Below are 21,866 nucleotides of genomic sequence, written 5' to 3'. Positions count from 1 at the left end.
TATAAAAGGGCACTGTATAAAAGCAATTACATTTGCTGCAATTTATAGCCAAACGTAAATATAATAATTCAAATATCAACTTTAGACATTCACAGTATAGATGTTATATAAACAAGAGCCCTCCTAATAAATCCTTGATAATGTGTGCTAGGTGCGAGTCATATGAAACATGCGGTGATTAACACACCACATTTCAGCACATTTAAATGCTCCACTATACTGAGCGATATGACGAGTGCTTTATGTGGGTGGTTTGATGGCTTTATATCGCAGTGTAAATGTCACAAGAGGCTTTGCTCTCACTAACTCAGCCCATCAGCTGCTCTGGCATCAGCAGGACTGGATTCTGAACACAGCCCTTAAGGTGGCTTGTTCTGTCAGTGCGGCCTCTCGTTTGTGAGACTAATGTTAATGTTTGAGACGGGTCCAGAATGCTATAGGGTAGCTTGCTGAAGCTGAGTGGGGGCTGAAGAGAGAAGGAAAAGCACCAGGAATCCCATTAACAAAACACAGCCCAGCCCAAAGGCATGATGGGATTAAAGGAGCAACCCTGGGCGGAGTAACCTGTCAAACTGCCGCTAGATAAACTCACATACACTGCCTGTGGAAGTGCTGCGTAAAAGTAAGCATGACGATTGGTCTGCCAGTGCTAATAATGTAAACAGGCTCTCGACCATCTAATGGCAGAAACTTCTGTTTGCATTAATTGCAGTTTCATTATGTTACATTTTGTCCCTAATGATCTCTCATGTGTTCAGAAGAATATAGTGAAATCGCCTGTGCTGTAAATATTGATAATCAAGTGATCCCCACACTATCTTCCAAAAAACATCAGGCCCTTCCATCAGCTGTTCTGAGAGGTCGACTGTGTCTCAGAACAGATTTCAAAGCATGCTTTCTTCCTGATATGCTCTGATCTCCAGTTCTCTAAAGCTGAAAGATCTAACAGTCTTGGAGTATGAAAAGTTCTCTGTTGGAGAGAGATAACAAAAAAATAAAATAAAAAAACACACAAATACATGCAGTATACACACCAAACCCACAAAAAAACAATCCAACTGCACATACACATACAAACAAACCCCACATCACTGCCCATCCCAAACACACACAGACTGCGCTTCTACACGCTTCACACAGCGCGATGCAGAAAACGTAAAGCTGAAAAAGGCAAAAGTAGCTGCCATTTAATTATCTATTTCACTGAATAAGAAAAGAAAAAGAATAAAAGTCCAGAGTCTTTCTAGCTCTTCACTCAACATCCTTGAGAGAAGAGAGGTTCAAGCAGAGCGCACGAGCTAACAGAGTGAGAGAGTGAAGATGCAGGGAAGCTTTTCTCTGTTTATTTCAGTGGTGATATAAATGTGCATCAAAAAACAAACAAGCAAACAAATTACAAGGTAAAATGTGATAATGTGAGAGTGACAGATTGCTGCAGGGACAGATTTATTATCAGTGATGGCGTGTTTAAACACAGCCTACAGTGGTGAATTCCTTAAAAAAAAAAAAGAGAAGGTTGGAGGTTCAGGCAACAATGCCAATAAACCTGTCTGATACATTCTGTACGGAAAGAAGCACTATTCTATTCTATTCTGTTCGATTTTATTCTATCCTATTCTGTTATTCCATTTTATGCTATTCTATTCCATTATACCCTCAACCATTTGCTTCTCTTCTCTTCTGTTACATTCTATATTATTCCATTGTATTCTATTATATTTCATTCTATTCACATTAGTTTAATTATATTTCATTCTATGCTAGTCTGTCCAAAAGTATTCTATTTTATTGTATTCTATTTGATGCTGTCAATATATTCCATTCTATTCTATTCCATTCTATTCTATTCTATTCCATATCTTATGCCATTTTATTCCATTCTATTTTATCCCATTCTACACTCATCCGTTTGATTCTATTTGATTCTTTGACATTGTATTCCATTCTATTATTGAATATTATTACTCAATTCCATAGTGTGCTATTTTGGTAGTTTTGCCATTTGGTAGCCAGGTTCAAAAGCACAGTGGAGAATATCCAGTGCGCTTATTATGCCCCTGGCACAGGGTTAGTGTCCGATTGATGTACCCTGGAGGGTATGGACTGCCCATAATGCACTAGTCATTTGTAGGAAACAGGATCTGGAGTACTATTTCAAACACATCAACAATGCACTAAACAAAATTAAACTACCACTACACTGTAAAACTAGAGGTTAAATAAATGGCTTTTTAGTTAAACAAGGCAAATCTAATCTAACTAATAAAAGGGGAGGGGATGTTGTCTGATGTTGTCTACATATAAGAGACAAGCAAGAGACACAGATATTCCACTGCTTTTTTGTATGCAGCTGCGTCTCTGACCACTCTATTACATTTCAATGATAATTTTTAAAAGCCCCAGTTGCCTTATGTATCATTCTGGGGTCAGGTCATCTTCAGTCAATTCCCAATTTCATTTCTGCCATCAGCCCCATCCTGACATTTGAGTGCGAATAAAGAATGTGATGAAAGAGGCAGGCTGGGAATGAGCTGGGAAATGAAAGATAGAGAGAAAGAGAGAGAGATGCCAACTGTGTTCCACCCCAGCGTGACAACAGCCAGGCCACAGAAGTGACAAGACAATGGGCTAGTATGCCCCTGGGCTGTAGGCTGGTAAAGTTTCAGAATAGCTAGCATAGCATAGCAATAACAGAAATAAAGGTAGGTGGATTGTATACACTGGGAATATAATTAAGAGTCAATCTGAGGATTTGTTTTAGATTGTTGAAGTTGATAAGAGTAACAAAGGGCTGACTGGAAAGATTTGAAGTGGAAAAGCAGCACTGCATCTTGGTGGAGGGTTTAGTAAGGGACACAGAGGAAGAGTGGGGGTTAGTACCTTTCCTCTTTGCTGCACGTGAGAGGGGCGTCAGAGATATCCAAGCTTTTACTGAACATTGCTTTACTACAGCGGGAGACAAAGTGAACACACAGTCAGGGCCTGCATGCAATCTTCAACAATATGCCGATGCTCATCTCCTGCTGGTCACATACATACAAGAGCTACTGTTGCTTTCTAGTGTGTGTGTGTGTGTGTGTGTGTGTGTGTAGCTACTTAGAGTAGAGTACTCAGCCTGGGCAGAGACATAGAACCAGCCAGTTTAAAGGCAAAACACTGCAGGTAGAAATGATGGTAGAAATTTTGGTCATGTTAATCATTTTTCAGATTTGTGGATAAATTGCATTTATAAAAATCTCTAAATTTTTATTTCACTATTTTTGTCCACGTGTGACTGCTGTATTATATGAAACTTATATAAAGGTATTTGCTCTGCCCACTTGGCACCATCACATTATGTCATATATCCCTGAAAAACCCTGATATATAATTATGTAAATTTACGTGAATGTAGAAATGTAAAAGTTACAATACAAACAAAAAATACTTGTATATCAACAATTAACTGAAAAAAATTGACTTTGATATCTATTGTTTAAAAATTTCATGCTGTTCCCCTGTAGTGTCTTGCCTTAATACTTGAGGAAAGGGTCTTATTTTTCCTCTGTGCGTCCTATCGGACTGGTCTCAACACACTCTATCAGTATGGTATAAATCAGAATAAACAGTTAACCTACATGAAATCATGAAGTAACAGCTGTTGAGAGAAAATCCTGCTAAGAAAAAATCCTGTATTGGGGTGTCAAAACTGTAACTAGCACACTTAATGCACCAGCAATAACTGATAACAGTTTTACACCCTACAGCATGTGGTCAAGAAAATGGACAACAAGAACTGAATGACGGGGAGGCAGAATTGAAAACCTGCCACAGAGTGAAATAAAAATCAGGTACATAACAAAGAAAATAAAAAGTAAGATGAACAAGGATTGGAAAATCAGCAGGACTCACTGGGGGGACAAATCACACACTCACAGATGAACGTGTTTAAGCAATCCATGTGAATAAGTTATATTAAACACATACATACATATACAAGGGTAAAAGTGTGTCGTAGTGTGTGCTTGTGTTCTGCTGCACCTCTGTCCATGCTGTGTCATGTCGATGGCTCTCCGTGCTGGCACTGGTGATCCTCCGTCTGTGACACTCAGCACCTCCATGGACTTGCGCTCTGGTCTCCTCTTCCCGTGCCGGTTCAACATGGGGGAGTCCACTCGCTTCCGTGGGGGGTCTACAAGCACATACAGATACACACATGCAGAATTTCAAGTGAACTCCCAAAAGAAGCGTGATGATTGCAATGCACAGTCAATACAGATCACTGATCTGGAAAGCATCAGTCAGCAGCTCCATTTGATCACAGATTGATCATTGCTGAGAGTGCCGGCTGCAATTAAGTGATTTGTGTGGCCAGTCGAGCCTGCTGGCTTACAGTTATTTGACCAAGCTGAACCTAAAACTGTCAAAGTAAGAAAGAAAGTGTATAGAACTGTGAGACTTTTTCTGCAATTGTAATTCTGGCTAATAAATCAAAGTAGCGCTGGAGTACATAGTGCAGTTCAAAAGTCAAAAGTAATTTAACAGTGATAGTTTTTTGTTGTTTTGGTTCTGTAATCCAGGACAGTGATTTGAAATGAACCCGTGAGCACAAGGTTGAAGTGCAGAATGTCAGCCTTCATTTTAGGGTATGTAATTCCACAGTAAATGAATCAAGTAGGACTTATTGCTGTTTTTATACAAAGCCTTCCTTTTCAATTTCAGGGAACTGTGTGTAATTAGACAACTGGTTACTGCATCATTAGTTCACAATACACAGCAGACAGTAAATTCTAGATGTTTGTTGGTCTCTTCCTGGTTTCCTTCAACATGAGAAGAAACCAGGAAGTATTCAGTATCAGTTAAGAAAGTCACGACAAGAATGAAAATTGAACTAAACACACAGTCAGAAGATTAGATGTGTCAAAATCAACTGCTTGGAACATTTATAAGAGGCATTGGTACACCAATACCACAGTACTGAATGAACAAAAAGTATTTTCAATCATAAGGGGAAAAATGCTGAACAGATCAAGAACACTATCCACATGGCAAGCACGTTTGGGTCAGTGATTTACAGCCGCCACTGGAACTGGCTCACTTTATCGATGATGGAAGGTCGATGGCAGCAGCAGGCTGAATTATTAAGAATGTATATGTATATGTATATATGTAGATATCATAGGAGGTGTGTGTGTGTGTGTGTGTGCGTGTGTATGTATATATATATATATATATATATATATATATATGTGTGTGTCTTAACTTAGTGTTTTATACTGAAAAGTACTATTAAGTAGACTGAAAAGTAGTCAGTCACAGGACCTGAGACCAACTGAACATGTGTTTCACTTACATTGCATTACACTGTGAAATTACATGTACATGTCTTCCAAAACCCCATGAAACCACCTAAATATGATCCTATTTGGAACAAATACCAAACAGACTAGGATGTGCTTATAACACAAAGTTGTTTGTATGTGAACTACTGAATATATATGCAAGGTATTTGCCAACACATAGTCTATGATGTAAGTTTAAAAGATGCAGTTATGCTTTTTTTTTGGATGGTTGTGGTACTGTGAGGATTGCAATCTCTTGGAAGTGAAGCAAATCCCTAGACAGTTGCACCCCCTGGGGGCAGACAGGGTTCTTTAATTTTGCTCTTGAAAGCTCAGGGTTGTGAAAGTGGTTTGTTATATTAGGTTGGCCCTAATAAACCTTTCTATATACTCAGTTGTTGCTATAATCCAAAGTGTTGGAGTGCAGATCCAAAACATGATTTTTTTAAAATTTGAGAATGCGCTGTAAAACAATCTACCCAATCTAGAACAAATCTACCCAAGAAAATATAAATACCGTGTATTTTCTGCTAATGTGACACTATTCAGGCTGCATATAAAAGACTCTGACTTGTGCAATCCATTCTACAGTACTCTTCTTATTCTTTCATGAGAAATGTCCTGAGGGTATGCACCTATATCATTGCGTGGCGGGAGGTTCTGGTCTTCATGGCTCGGGTACCTCTCCTTCCGGTCTAGCAACAGGAAATAGATCATCTTCTCCTGGTTGTCACTGAAAACAATAAATCGAAGAGGGAAACAGACCAACATGAAAGACCAAAACATGCTTCAACTGCTTCTGACTGCTCATTCATTTACAACAGAGCGCATGAGTCAGAGATGTATTGGCAAAGAATATCCATTTGTTTTGGACAGAGTGACACAGAGTGACCTAGAATCAAATTTCTTCCTCCTTTAGCCTGAGTTTAGTAATACACACTCCATCTCTGGGATGATCTATATGATATATGAACACACACACACGATATATATATATATATATATCAGCACAAAAATGGGACATTGGCAAATAAAAAAAAAAAAAGCGTGAAGCTCCTCAATATAGAAACCGAGTCCCTCAGGGGAATAGATGTGAAGAGGTAAATAGTGGTACTTGAGGCTAGGGAAATAACAGTAGCACTGCTTCAATGGCCATCATAATGTAACTGCAGTTTGACAAATGACTTGTCCAAAGGACAAGCTGTATATGTGTGTGTGTTGGCATGTATCCATGTGTGCAAATGGGTTTATATGGATGAGCAAAGCCAACACATGTTCCTATGACCAACCCTTTTTCCATTTTTCCTCCATCTCTTTCTTTGACACCGGGGCACATTTCTGACTTTGATCTGAGGTTTAAATTTCTAGTATGGTTTAAAGTTAGAATTTGGCCACAGTCAGCTGTCTCCAGGTCAGTGCAGAGCCACTCACTCATCTGACAGCAGGTCCTTCATCAGCTTGTTCTTGTCTCTGAAGCAGCCAAGCGAGTGCATGCTCTCCAGTACGTCCGGGTCGATGTCATCGGCCGACGGCAGGCTGCGGATTGCCACCTTCCTCGGCACAGGCTGCTCGGGCTCTGGCTCATTCTTTCCCCCGCTGACAAAAAAGCACAAAATACACAGTGGTGCTGATCAACTACCCACGGATCAAAATGGCTTTAGCAAATGATGTGCATGAAAAGATCCAAGACAGACCTAAACTGTTGCTAGTGTTTTAAACCAGTAGTAATATATCCAATACTTGCACAGAAGAGATACATGTAAAGGAATAGTCCTCCACAGGTTTCACACTTGTAATCAATCAGCCAAGACATTTCAGATCTTAGTGGCTAGTGGAAGTCAATCTCACCCAAAACATTTTCCTTAAATTTATACCCCCAATCTGTAAATATGCTTAAACTGAGATCCATGTCTTTAACCATGTAATGCATGCGACAGTGTGGTTTAGGACACAGTATGACTTCCTGTAATCTCGGACAACCTTATTTAGCATCCTATTTAGCATGTATTCATCTTCATTAACCACTCTTCCTATGCTAGGCATCCTGGGCATAAGGAGGGAACGTACCCCAGACAGGATGCCGGTCCATCACAGGGCTTCACTTTTATCCTTAACACAATTTGGGAATAATACACCCTCTAGGCCTCGTCTCCCAATTTTTGAAGGCAGGAATACAGCAGAATTATAGAACTTTTGTGAAAGATAGTATAGTTTCAGCTTAAATTTGTAAATCTATATTTTCATTCATTCATCTTCACTAGGCACTTTATCCTGGTTAGGGTCATAGTGGATCCAGAGCCTGTCCCAGGGTGTGAGACACTGGGTGTGAGGCAGGTATACACTCTGAATGGGATGCCATTCCATCACAGGGCACCATGCGCGCGCACACACACACACATACACACACACACCTTCCTCACACTCATCCACAACCAGGGGCAATCTAAGAGCAGCCAATCCACACACTGGTAGTTTTTTGGGAGGTATGAGGAGAACCTGGGGAAACCCATGCGAATGAGGTGAGAACATACAAAACTTCTCGCAGACAGTAACCTGTGGTCATGACTGAACAAGAGACACTGGAGCTGTGAGGCGGCAAAGCTACCACCTGCACCACCGTAGTCCACAAATCCAGATTTCTGCTATTTGAGATTTCATAGATTACTGCATTTGAAACAAATATATCAGATTTAGACAGGCTTTTACAGAAAAGATTTTGGGTGACACAGACTTCCATTACTTGTTAGCTCCATTAACATCATTAAAGTTCCAGTGCAAAGCTAAGGAAGCCAATTCCTTAGGAGCTCGGCTACATTTGAGATAATCAGTGTACATACACATTTTAATGCACAATAGAATGATTTGTAGAGTTAATCTTTATTGTTCTTCAATAGAATCTGTGTGTTCTGTGTATGTAGTGTTGCTATCTGTGAGAAAACATGGCAGTGTGATCCAGCAGCCAAAAGCATAAGCATTCTTCTGAAACTGTTAGTGACTAAGGGGTCTGTGGAGAGGAGGACCGGGTGGCCGTGTGACTGTCTTTGACCCCAGAGAGGCTCAGAGTCAGGAGGGGCCTGTCAACCACCCACATCTCCTCCTGCTGTGACCACACACACTCTCTTTCTCTCTCTCTCGTTCTCTCTCCCTCTCACACGCACACACAACAGGATCATGGGCATATGAGCAGACAGCTAAACCCCCTCTGGACTCGCAGATCCTTGTCCTTGTTGGAGACATGAGGCTGCTGTGCCATTTATCTCCCCAACACACACACACACACACACACACACACACAGACAAGTAGACACCCACCACACAACTGCTTCTCTATTTCCCAAAACACTTCCGCTCTTACATGGAGTTGCATTATGTTGAGTATACACTGTATGATTTCAGCACTGGTTTAAAACCTGATTGTACTGTTGCAAATCAATCTTCTGGCTTTTGACATATTCTCTTACTGTCTCTCTGTTGTCCCTGACCACACACACACACACACACACACACACACACACGCACACACACACAAAATCAAACAGGAAGATGTACTTACATGTACCACGTGTGCTTCTGGATCTGTTCTAACTGCAGGAGGAAAAAAAACAAGCAAAATCAGCCTCACATCTTCAAGCATCTTCCTCACATCATTCATTACTTGACAGTGTCAAATACAAGGCAGGAGAGGTCACGCTAATGAAGGCATCCTGATACAAAAGGATCTGCAGATAAAAGCAGAGGCTAAAAAGGAGCACAGAAAAGAGAGGAAATAAGAACCTAATCAGGACAAAGAAAGTGACGATCAGTGCTGCTGTGACAATTGATGTGCAGCACAAATATGAAAGCATTGACGATGTCCAATCAACACTTGCATGACTACACCTAAAGGGGGCTAGTGCAGTATTATTCATAAACGCCATTTTCCAGAACACACACATGTAATAGTGGTGTGTGTGCAGCAGTGGTGGCTCACTGGTGTAGGTTCTGAGCTACTGATTTTAGAAATTGCATGTTGAAATCCCAGAACTGTCAGTGAGACACTGTAGATGCTTGAGTAAGACCCTGAACCCTCAAGTGATCAGCTATATGCTGTGATTGTGTCTCAATTCTAAGTTGCTTTTGGATTAATCTGTCTGCAAAATTAACAAGAGTCAAACAAATTTCATAACATCAAGAAACATGAATTAATTTCATAGATCTACACTACACATGTTCATGTTTGCTATGTAAGGAACAAAACACTACAGGAAGGTGTGAGGCAGCCTGATTCGTCCTATATCATAGCAATTATATAAATTATAAATGTATATAAATGTATATATAATTATAAAAATTATAAATGATTCCAATGATTAATTAAACAAATTAAAACCATGTTATTCAACAAAGAAAAAAAGTAAACATCAGTAAGGTGTTTTGTGACATTCAGTATGTGTTCTGCCAAGGAAAAGTCTTCTGGACAGAGGAGACATGGCACATGATACTTTTTACCCATTTATAGTTACTTTAAATGTTGTGGAATGTCCACAAAACAAATTAGCTCCAGTTATCCTGTTACAGCAGCTATAAACTGTCATATCAATGAGACAAGTCAATAAGACAAGTCTCCTCTGTCCAGAAGACTTTTCCTTGGCAGAACACATACTGAATGTCACAAAACACCTTACTGATGTTTACTTTTTTTCTTTGTTGAATAACATGTTTTTAATTTGTTTAATTAATTAGTCTTACATTATATTAGCAGGTACAGAAATAGATTATACTGAGTGTCTGTTATATACCTTCAGAATCTAAGAATTTCCTAGTGCTGTATAAAGTTTAATTATATTTATTCAAGTGGGTTGTCTAAAAAAATATATTTTAAATGAGATTAACAGGAATTCATTATCATCCCATTCATTATACCAGATACATGTATATATTGAAAAATGATAAGAGTAAATCAAAATTTAACCACTATTTACGACATGTACAAAATTTACAAAGCAAGACCAAAAAAACATTTAAATCTCTAGATTTTGCTCAACCTTTTATTTCACTCTTACTTTAATTACTATTCATATTTGTTTTCCATTTATCGATTTTCATTCGTATTATATGTTTAAAAAGTATCCTGTGAGAGAGAAACCCTCTACAGCTCTACATCAAACTTTTAAGGTTTCCTCTGTGTTTGTGAAACAGTGTATGTATTGGGATAGAGTTTTTAGTTTGCTCACACACACACACACACACACACACACACACACACATCCAGCATAACTGTGACATCCCTCTGAAGGTTTTTCTGGTCTGTGGACAAACTGAAAAACCCATAATGGTGCTAGATGAAGCCTAGTTTACTGAGATACACTGATGCTCACTCAGATACACTGATATTCATTCAAAGGCCTATGTGCTGTTCAATTTCCCAGTAAAACCATGGCACTAGACAATTTCTCGTATCTTAACACAGACCATACGTCAAGCAGCTGTGTCCAGCAAGGCTCTACAACACACTGACAAACAGCCGTGTGTAGCTCTATGATCTCAGCATTCACTGAAGTGCTGGCATACAAATGGAGTACAAAGATACAAAGGGTCAGAAAGTCACTGGAGGTGTGTGTGTGTGTGTGTGTGTGTGTGTGTGTGTGTGTCAGGAGGCTACACTCTCCGTCTCAGCATTCACAGTGATTCACAAACAGAGTGGGCAGTGAGAAAGCAAGTGTCAGAGTCTTGCTCTGTTTCTTACTTCCAGCTCATCACTATCTGCATTTAAAACCATCTTAGCATCATATCAACTGCATCTGAAAGAAACTTATAAGTGACTTTCTCAAAACAAAACTTTTCATTTGGTACGCATGTTTTAACAAAGTTGTGATGCACCTGGATGTCGTAACTACGGCATACGCTAGCTCTGTGCGCTAAGTCCCACCACCTGCTGCACTACACACGTCAGCACTATCTGCCTAATGGTTGAATGCTTTTCTAGACAGATTAATTAGCCTGAACTGATGAAAGATGAACCTTTCAGAACCAGGAACATGCAGGTTTGTGGAAACACTGACAAACCGAACAAAATAACATCTAGCACAAAGTCATCATATAACTCTCCTTAAACATACTGAGAGAAAATAACACCGCTGGCCAGACATGAACAATTTCCATGCAACAGCACACAGAACAGCACATCTCATTGCCAAAACATCGGTTAATGACTTGCTGACTTTTGTCAAGTAGCAAACGTGATATGCTACATAATTAAAAACATGATATGCTACATAATTATATATTTGTTAGTTTCCCTTAGTCTGTATTAGTCTAGCTCTAGCCATACATCATTACATTACATTAGCTACATTAGCTACTACTTTTTTCAGATAGGTTTCTGGGCAACAATATATGGGGCTGGGCACACACTGGAGGTTTTACTTGCCCGGTGGGCTCGCTAATGAATTTAAGATTTATCCACCCCTGACGATAATCAGTTTTTTTCATTTGCATACATTATGTATTTAAAAGTTACACTTGAGTATTTGGGTAATATGATCCTTAATTACTTTTCTTTTTTAATCATATTATGTTTTCATGACAAATCATAATTACATGTGTGTGAAGTAAAAGGACTCCAGTATTTCATATATTGCATTATTAAAGCTGCCATCAGCACCATTTTAAAGCTAATTACCATGTAAATGACCCAATTACTATTACCATAGTCTATTTACATACACAAATCAAAGTTGGAAATGGACATCAAAATTCAGACCTGGATGCCTGGGTGCAAAAAAATAAGTATGAAAGTGTGACAACCTAAAAGCAACCCAAAATAAAAGTAATTTATATTCTGTTGTGTAGATTTGGTGTTTTGTAAGAACGCTGTTTGACATTCAATAAGAAACAGCTCACCGTAAGCCGTTTGCTAGCATCCACTTCTATCATTCCTCGTAGAAGGTTCTGGCAGTCTGGAGGAATGAAGTGTGGCATGTGAAACACTCCCAGCTTCACTTTTTCTAACAAGTTTCGTAAATTATCGTCATCAAACGGCAGAGCTCCCTGCAGGAAAACGCAGAAACGAGAAACAGTGAATATAACCGGTCAAATTTAGGTCGGCGGAGAATATTAAGGCATCAATCAGGGGCACTGGAGGAGTAAAACACAAAATAAGAGAAGATTTCCCTAAGATCACAAACAAATCCTGTTTCATTTCTAATCATTAGAGACACCATAATGCATGTCAAGTTACAAAAACACAATCAGTTTACCAATTTTCCAACTTTAAATGCTGTCACTGACATGAAGCCCGCTCACTGAAGAGCTCTGAGTATGATGGAACTTACAGGACCCAAAAATCAGAGCTGTGCTAAGCCCTTCTAAAAATACAAAGAATTTCACAATTAGCTTAGCCTGGCACAGCTCTTGTTAAGTGAGCAGTTCATCAGTGGCACTGACACCCTACAGACGTGTGTGTTTGATGAATAGCTGCTACGTGGCTACACCAAGCTCATATAACTGATGATCAGAAGGCAACCTAACTACAGGGGAGAGAAGCTGTCAAACACAATCAGACAAATAGTGTTTTAACTGACTGAGTTCAATGGCTATGCCACATATGCAGCTCCCAACACGCCCTTTCCTCCACATTTCTGCTCACATAAAAACCTGTTTAGAGAAATGGACCTTAGGAGATGTAAAGGAATGCAGAGAACGATTTGCACACTCAAATCTCAGTGGCACAAGCAGTGAGGGTTTTTTTTTTGGATGCTACCCAGAGTCTATCTGTTTACTTGGAGATCCACCATCACCACCATGTAATCAGACAAATATATTCCAACAGATCTAAATATTTAGAGAGGGGAGAAGAAGGAAAAGAAAGGGGAAGGAGAAAGAGAAAGAGAAAGAAAGGTAAGGGAAGGAAAGGACCTGGCTGGAAAAGAAGGAAAGGGAAAGGGGAGGGGAAGGGAAGGGAAGGAAAGGGAAGGAAAGGACCTAACTGGAAAAGAAGGAAAGGGAAAGGAAAGGAAAGGAAAGGAAAGGGAAAAAAGGAAAGGAAAGGAGTTTAAATAGGAGTCTAATCGTTCAGCCCCTCATTGGAAAGCCTGCAGCATGAGAAATACATCATAAAGTTAGAAAGCATTGAAACATTGAACACAAAGTTCTTTGTCCATGAAGAACAGTGTACATTTAATATTACTAAACTACTTTTAACAACATTAACTACTTTTAACAACATTAAAAATAATATCAGTGACAACGGCCAAATGACTGTGCAAAAGAATTCTTTGAACTGACAGCTAAACTAACATTCAACAAAGTAAAAATAAACTGAAACTTTCACCCTCACTGACTGAAGTGTTTTACATATGCATAATAAAATATTGAGATTGTATTTATTCATTTATGTCATTCATCTTCAGTAGCTGCTTTATCCTGACCAGTGGATCCGTATTCCATCCTGAGAACACGAGGTGGGAAAACCCTGGATGGGACGCCAGTCCATTGAGATTCAACAGACCTCAAGAATTTGAAATATAAATGGTGTACTAATGATTGACCAGAGCAGAACTCACCACCAGTAGAGCAAACAGAATGACCCCACAGCTCCATACATCTGCTTTCCTTCCATCATATTTCTCTCCCTGAGAAAAGAGATTAATTAGAGGCCTCCTACAGCTTTAATATATATGTCATTAAATATAAAACATCATTAGCTATCTCTGTCTGTACACACACTCACCCGGATGACTTCAGGACAGGCGTAGTGAGGTGACCTGTTGAGTGACGGAGAGAACATGAATCGTGTTAACCTTTGACATTATCGGCTAGCAGGGTCTGATAATTGTAAGACTGCTGCAGGGCATAACAGTGAGTCGAATGTCCGGGAAATTCCTTTATTATGCATTGCCGTGTTCACCGATCATCTATCTGTCTAAAATAAACCGCATGTCCCGGATTCATGGTGCTCTACTGATCGGATCCTGTTAACACTACGAGAAAAAGATGCTTTCGTTAGACAGATTTCTGCCAGACCCTTTCAGGAGAAATAATGATAATGTGTGAGTTCCTGGCGAGCTGTCAAGGCTCACGATAACAAACGCACCAGCTGACAATCCCAACAACTTCACACACACATAAGCAGAAGGTTATGCTAATATAAGCTTGTGCATGCAAGTGATGTCTCATTATACAAATAGATTCAACATTGGGTACACCTAGTCAGCAAAGCAATGCCAAAAATATTTCCTTCAGATCAGAAAGAGCTCCCGCTACATTTCTAATGAAGAAAGACACTAATGCCCTATTTGAAATGGATTAGTTTCACAGTGGGAGGTGGCATAATTTAATTATTACTGAAGTATCTCTGTGATTTAAGTCTGAATCCATCATGTCAGTATTTTTTTAACAGAACTGCTTTTGCACACATTTAAAAATTACACTGTATTTTACATTCTTCTACAAAATGTCCAGGAGAAATAACCCCAGGAAATATATATCATGTCCGAAACGACACATTTGTAAAGATTCCATTATATCCTGTAGCAAAAGAGTTTCCGCACCTGTGTACATTGATCAGAATTTCTACAGACAATCTCCAGCATCATTACTAAATGAATTACACATGTCCAGAAACCTTACGTACGAATAGTAGTTAAGTCTCTAATGACAATTCTTATTAAAGTAATAAGTCACGAGAGAGAGTGCATGTTAAAGTGAAGCTATCAAAGGTGAGGGTGTTCTTACAGCTTTTATAAATGTTGACAAAATTAATATGATAGAATCAATAAATAATTTAATTCATTACTAATAATATTCACTGTCATAAATTCTATCATGCAATGTATTCTACATACAGTAAATTTTTTGTTGCTAGGCAACATAATAGACAAAGATTAGGGTATTCTATGGAACAAATAGTGATGTAAGTATAGTGGTTTTATTGGTTTAAAAACTGGTGCATTAATACAGAATTCAATTATGTCGAAGATGTTACAGCGGCTTGGTATGTGAATCCGATTTTAGAACCAAAACTATCCATTTTATAAAAAGTTATTAAAAGTCATTTAGTTTGCAATTCTCCAGCTTTGAAATGCTCTCTGTATTGTTATGTATGTGTTATTGTTGTAAAGCCCAGTCATATTGCCTTTGATATGTTGCCACTATAATTATCTTTAAACAAGCAGGCTTTGAGTGGCTTGGCATTTGTAGAACAGAACAATCACAGCCTGGTTTCCTTTCTTATAAGAATGGGAATATTAGAGAAGCAAAACTTTCTCCCATATTTCTGTCAGATAGGAAATGGAAATTGAGATAAATAGAGGGACATTATGTGAATGAACAGGGTTTTTGAGGAAACGCCTGTAGGGCAGAGTGTCAACGCATTAATCCTTCCCAAGCTATTCGCTAGAGCTCATTTCCTCTTTCATTTACATAGCAGCCATCAACAACAACACAAGGCAAAAGTTTGGAGTTTTATTGACGTGTCACTTCTAAGGATCAGATATGTATGGTTTTGTAATGAGCACAAAAACTAAACAGCAGTTAATCTCTGACCCTGTTTACAATTGGTTGTTTTGATGTGTTTTGAGGGCCTGGATTATATCTGGATATATTCTGATCTTTCATATAAAAATGCATGCGCCACAGATTTAAATCAACCTCCAGAGGACTAAGACAAATTAGCCGGATGTTATACAAGAGTAACTACATTTAACAATCAAAACCCTCCCAAACCATTGCATATTAATGGTCCTCCAATATGTCACAAAACTTGTCACTTTGTTCTTGTGCCCAAATGGATCTGTGGAGAGTAGTAGCGTTTCCTACAAATCATTGGTGTATTAAATAGATAGATAAATAGATACTTTAACTGCCATTTGAAAGTACACAAGTACATGCAATTTGGAATGCTTGTGAGGATCTCTAAGTCAGAAACATAAAAGTACAATAAAATCAATAATAACTGAATCTATCTAAACCACTGTTTCCTTCCAAAGACATAACTAAAACTAAAACTAACATAACTAAAACTAAACCTGCCAAAACTATCCATGGCTGGGAGTCCAAGGGGGTATAATTGGCTGAGTTCTCTGCTCACCTGTCACTCAGAGCAATGCTAGCCAATTGTGGGCAAGTATACATGTAAGCTATTACAGAATTACTATACAGCTATTACTATACAGAAGAGGACAGCCTCAGAGAAAGCACATATTAACCTTCATCCTCTGCAGCTGGTAGCTATTGCACAATAAGGGACAACTAACTTGTTGGGAAAAATGGAGGAAAAAATGGGGTAAAAAAAAAATTACAGTAACTATCTTTTCCATAGACTTAATATGATGAACAACACATGAAGTTGGTTGTCAAGTGGTAAAAGATGATTTGCATATTAAATGCAACACAGCAGTCTGATTTCAATCCCCCTAACTGGAGACGCAGTAGATTAAATGTGTACATTCATGTGATTCAGGATACAATCCAGAAAAAACACAGAGAAAATGGCCAGGTGTAAACAAGGTCTCAGAAGTATTGCTTAAGAGAACGAGCTTTGCTGTCAAAACATATATTTACATATTGCTGAGTGGGTGAAAATGAGACCTCCATGTATGATGCTTCACTTACATGTTTAGAGACATGTTCTGCAGCCCAGATCCTTAAGGACCCATTAGCTACGTGCTATCAAACTCGCTTATTGTCCCAAAGGCAGACAGTACATGCTGTAAACTGGAGCGATTAGACGCACCTGTAGTGCAGATTTAATTAATACTGTGATTGTTTTTTGTCGCTCCAAACACGTCAGATCTCTCAAGAATCCCCAGCACAGTTTCATGACCCATAATGCAATTATGGCATGATAAAGACTTAAGGTAGTGTTCCATTTTTGTGGATCATAAATGTGACAATGAATATTTGTGTTTAAAATTAAGACAATTTTCACTTGTCACTTGTATTTCTAGATTTACAGATGAATGATGAGATGTAACATGCTTTCAGATGTTACACCTAGTTGACATCACCCAGATAATGCCATGATAATTGTCTTATCTCTTTGCAAATGAGGAATAAGAGTAATAACTAATGAATCACAAAAAGACATCAGCCTTACTCTCCTTAACATATTAGGTGTGATTTCAGCAGCTTTCACAGCTCTATAATTGGTTCACAACATGCAATAACGTACCACAAATAGACGAACTCAGTAGGGCAAGTGTAAGAATGTATTTTTAACTACATGCATGTTTGATTATGCAAATGCTGAGTCATTCTGATTGCCTTGCTGTGCAATGGTGCCTGAAGAACAGGAGAAGAGTCTCCTCCTTTTACATAATTATCTCGAAGCGGGCATACACAGTTCCTGAGATCACAATTCTTACTTACAATTCTTTGACCAGTTTGCTAAGAAACAATATGTGTATTTATTAAATTCTAGCTGTTTGGAAATGACGGCTTTCTGATTTACTGGCACATTTGTAGTTTAATAGCCTAAATCCTGAGCCAAAACCAAAACTTTTATCATATTAGGGTGCCAAGCACAGTGTGTCCTCCCAAATTAAAAAAAAAAAAACAGAAATATTAATAACGGCTGGTTAAATAATTAGTCATGGCAATTTTTCTCTATTCTGCCAATGGGAACTCAAATCGGTCGTGATAAATGCACTCTATATGTAATGTGTCATTGGTGAGACGGTGTGTACAGCCATGACTCACTCGCCCTATTCATTGATTTCATATATTTAGTCAGTTGTTTACTAACTGAAAAATTAATATTCAGTACATAATATTAAATATTTGTTTAGAATAACTTTGTTCCATCACTACAAGCGGGCGTTAATGTATTCATATTCGGTTACATCCCTAGTATTAAAGGGGCCGTTTGTTATTTTTAGAGCCCTCTGCTGCTTGCGAGGTGATCTGCAAATGAAATCCTTTGTTGAGTGTACATGAGTTGCCTTTTAAGGACGAAGTGCAGAGGGCAGAGATTTCTGGGCTGGAAAAATGTCATCAAAAGCCTGAAATGAAGCCTGAAACTAGCATATCCATTGTACTGCGAATCATCTCTTTCTGAGGTATCTTTGAAATTCTGCGATTATTACAGGTCTCAAAACACCTCATACATTATAACAGACATCTTTAATCAATTTACCTGTTTCTCATATTCATCTGTCTGGCTGGAGGATTACCTTTCAAATGCAGACACAGATATTTTCATGAATATACAAACTCTGATCCAAGCCACTGCTTGTACTTTATTGTTACTTTCTGTACTTGGAGCTGTACGAAAAGTACAGAGACAAAAAAAGGGGAAAAGAGAGCTTGTGTATGTGCCCCATCTGCAACCCCAGTCTCTCTACCTCATACGCTTCTGACCTTATTCGAGCAAAGCTAAATGGAGGAGAAAAGGCTGCAGTGATTTAATAACAGCTCATTTCATTTAAAAGTATAGTTTTGCTTCTGAGTGAGCACGGCTCCACCCCACAGCAGACCTCCTGGCAACTAATGAGAGAGCTGGCTATCTGTTAATTTCAGTGTATTACGAGAGAGAGGACAAGTGACAGAGAGCGCGTGTTTAAGTGTCACTGATAAAACATGCATTTTGAACATGCTCCAGACATTAATAGAGAAAAACAACAACCGACACAGTCACCAATAAGACTGACATTTTGTAAATAAGGCTGCAGCATATGTCAAGCAGATAGAGTACCCTAAGTACACAGTCAATAAAATTATCCATAATTGATTGTTGGCAGTCACTGGACAAACGCTAGTCACTTCCGAGTGCTATGTAGTACTCAGTGTTACTCACCCACAGCTAGTTTCCAGGAGGCTGTCTCCCACCTGCAACGAGGCCATGCCGAAGTCTGCTATCCTGATGTTGTTCTTCTCATCTAACAGCAGGTTCTCAGGCTTCAGGTCCCGGTGGCTATGAAAGAAAAAAAAAACAGTGGAAGTCACACACTGCCGGCTGTACGAAGGCTCTACTGGGAATCTTTTCTGCCGCCAGCCTTCAAGATCCACAATGTCTCCTCTCTCAGCATGCTTGTCCCCTGCCTCTCAGCATGAACAACAACATTATATTTAAAATAAATTCATATCTTACACAACACTCTACATTTTCTACACTTTGTCTTGTTTTTTTAATGGCTGTCTTTGCACCATGCATCTGTGTAGTGTGTGTATGTTTGTATGTATTTACTATGTGTATATAATGGTAAGGTTTGTTTTTTCTACTAAAGCTCCCACATTTCCCCTGAGGATTAATAATTAACAACTATTAACAACTCTACCTGCCTGATTTCAGGACAATGTAAACACATAAAGACACTGGACACAAAACCAGATTGTCAGCAATAATAATAATTTTCCTCAGGTCTGTTGCTAAATTACCCAGAACACGGTAAATACGGAGAACAACTTAAATTACACTGAAATTACACTTAGCATAGACTGCTAACTAAACTTCTATGGGTTCTGCCATACTGAGAAACATCAACATCAACAATCAGAGCCATCAGAGCCATCAGAAAAGGTAAACTTCCAAAACAGTAAATACTACAAGAGCATGTGAACATGTTTGAATGTATGTTTCTACTAAAGAAGATCCTGTTCTTGGACAATAAAATTGGTTCAGTTGCAGCACAAAAATTCTGGTTGCCTAGAACAAAAAACTACTACTTTACTGACAACTATTACAAACTAAAAACAATCTGATAATGGTCATGCTAACAAAACTACTTATATAGTAATTAGACACTCTAAAAGCAATAAAACATATCTATCATTTTGTGTGTTATCTTTGTTTATACCATTGTCTTTGTATTGTGAGGAATTTGACACTGGATGGTAAAACAAGCTCTCTAACAACATATTTTATTTAAAATATGATTTCTCTATATGTAATTCAAAGCTCTGAGATCGCAACCAAACTGAAGTAATAAAAATCATTTAGAGAAGGAAAACGTTTAACAAGATGTGTTAAGTTCTTCTCCCTCCTTGTTAGTTTAGTCGTCTGATTATTGCTTCTCTGCTCAGCTTTCTCCCTCCCATTTTCACCGGTCCTGACTCTGACCCTGTACCCTGTACCCTGATTAAAAAAAAATACAGCTTAGTCTGACCAGCTACCTGCTGCCAAAACACAGGCAGAGCTGATCAAACTGGTAGCCCATCTTTGTCAGCTGGTAAGTTCTGGTAAAAAGAAAATAGCTTCTCAATAACATTGTACACTAGTTACACTATATGACCAGAGATACGTATGTGGCCACCTGACCATCACACCCATATGTGTCCATTCCAAAACCACTGACAGTAACACAGAGTTGGTCCCTCCCCTGCTGTTATAAAAGTCTCCACTCTTCTGGGAAGGACTTCCACTAGATTTCAGAGCATGGCTGAGGGGATTTGTGCTTGTGCATTCAGCCACAAGAGCGTTAGTGAGGTTGGGCTCTGATGTCATGTGAGAACACATGCTGCGCAGTCTGTGTTCCAGTTCATCCCAGAGGTGTTCAGTGGGGTTGAGGTCAGGGCTCTGTGCAGGCCACTCGAGATCTTCTACACCAACTTTGGCACACCATGTCTTCATGGGCCTCACTTTGTGCATAGGGACATTGTTATAATGAAACAGGTTTGGGTCCTTTTGTTCCAGTGAAGAGAAATCATAATGCTGCAGGATACAAAGACATTCTAGACAATTGTGTGCTTACAACTTTGTGGCAACAGTTTGGGGAAGGTCAGATAATGGTCAGGTGTCCACATACTTTTGGCCGTATAGTGTATTTTAGTTGTTTAGAAAATAACACAAAAGTGAGGCAAATAAAAAAATCTCCAACATTTATTGGCCAATCTAGTCAAGCAATAAGGAAGCTGAAAAATAACTTACCAGCTGGCAAAGATGGTGTACCAGCTTGACCATCTTTGTCTGTGTTTTGGCTGGTAGCTGGTCAGACCACGCTGGATTTCGCAGCAAGAAACTAAATACTAGCATTTTTTGAAATGGGACCTAATATATTTGGTAGCTGTTAATATACTTTGAGGGCCCCAAAGTATAATCTGTATGTGGGAAAACTCTGAATTGTGTCTTCTGAAGCAGCACCAGTTCTGTCTCAGTGGGAAAAGTGGTATCAGAGATCAGCTGGTATACAACATAAAAATATGATGATCACAGTTTTGAAAAAAAGCAGGTTCACGTAAAAGAAGACAAAAGGCGACATAGCTGCTAGTCAGCAACTCTTGACTGCACTTTTTTCCTCTACAACTCTCTCGGGCATTGGCCGTCCAGCTGGCATGGCAGGGGATGATGACAGATGCCCGCTGTTCCAGCGCCTGATGTTAAAAGAGCAGATGACCACAGACAGGCCAGATGAGCTGCTCTACATAATAATGCTTCCCTCCAGCCTCCCACGTTACTCTCAGCTCCCTGCTAATGCAGTCTGCATCTCGGTAGCAGCTCAGGAAGGCTGTAGTGGCACTGCTTAGAGATGGAGTTGAACCACAATGGCCAACATGTACATGGATCACCTGCTTTGAATAAATCGACTAATAACAAAGAACAATGAGGCTCAAGCCAATTAAATAATGACA

At 39.0% G+C, this 21,866-nt stretch overlaps 1 protein-coding gene across 3 annotated transcripts in view; it reads right to left on the bottom strand.

Moving 5' to 3' along the window:
* Window positions 1-21,866, bottom strand: part of brsk2a (BR serine/threonine kinase 2a) — a 189,498-nt gene that overhangs the window by 21,740 nt on the left and 145,892 nt on the right. For all 3 annotated transcript variants that reach the window (XM_026920029.3, XM_026920030.3, XM_053236793.1), the window contains exons 5-12: window positions 19,096-19,212; window positions 14,032-14,065; window positions 13,865-13,933; window positions 12,204-12,350; window positions 8,875-8,906; window positions 6,753-6,917; window positions 5,957-6,054; window positions 4,021-4,171 (exon numbers count right to left, since the gene is read on the bottom strand). In XM_026920029.3, the coding sequence (XP_026775830.1) occupies window positions 4,021-4,171; window positions 5,957-6,054; window positions 6,753-6,917; window positions 8,875-8,906; window positions 12,204-12,350; window positions 13,865-13,933; window positions 14,032-14,065; window positions 19,096-19,212 (813 nt within the window). The remainder of the gene's footprint in view (window positions 1-4,020; window positions 4,172-5,956; window positions 6,055-6,752; window positions 6,918-8,874; window positions 8,907-12,203; window positions 12,351-13,864; window positions 13,934-14,031; window positions 14,066-19,095; window positions 19,213-21,866) is intronic.

The sequence above is a fragment of the Pangasianodon hypophthalmus genome, chromosome 9 (genome assembly GCF_027358585.1).
Source record: "Pangasianodon hypophthalmus isolate fPanHyp1 chromosome 9, fPanHyp1.pri, whole genome shotgun sequence".
NCBI classification, from domain to species: domain Eukaryota; kingdom Metazoa; phylum Chordata; class Actinopteri; order Siluriformes; family Pangasiidae; genus Pangasianodon; species Pangasianodon hypophthalmus.
This window is presented reverse-complemented; position numbering and strand designations above follow the sequence as displayed.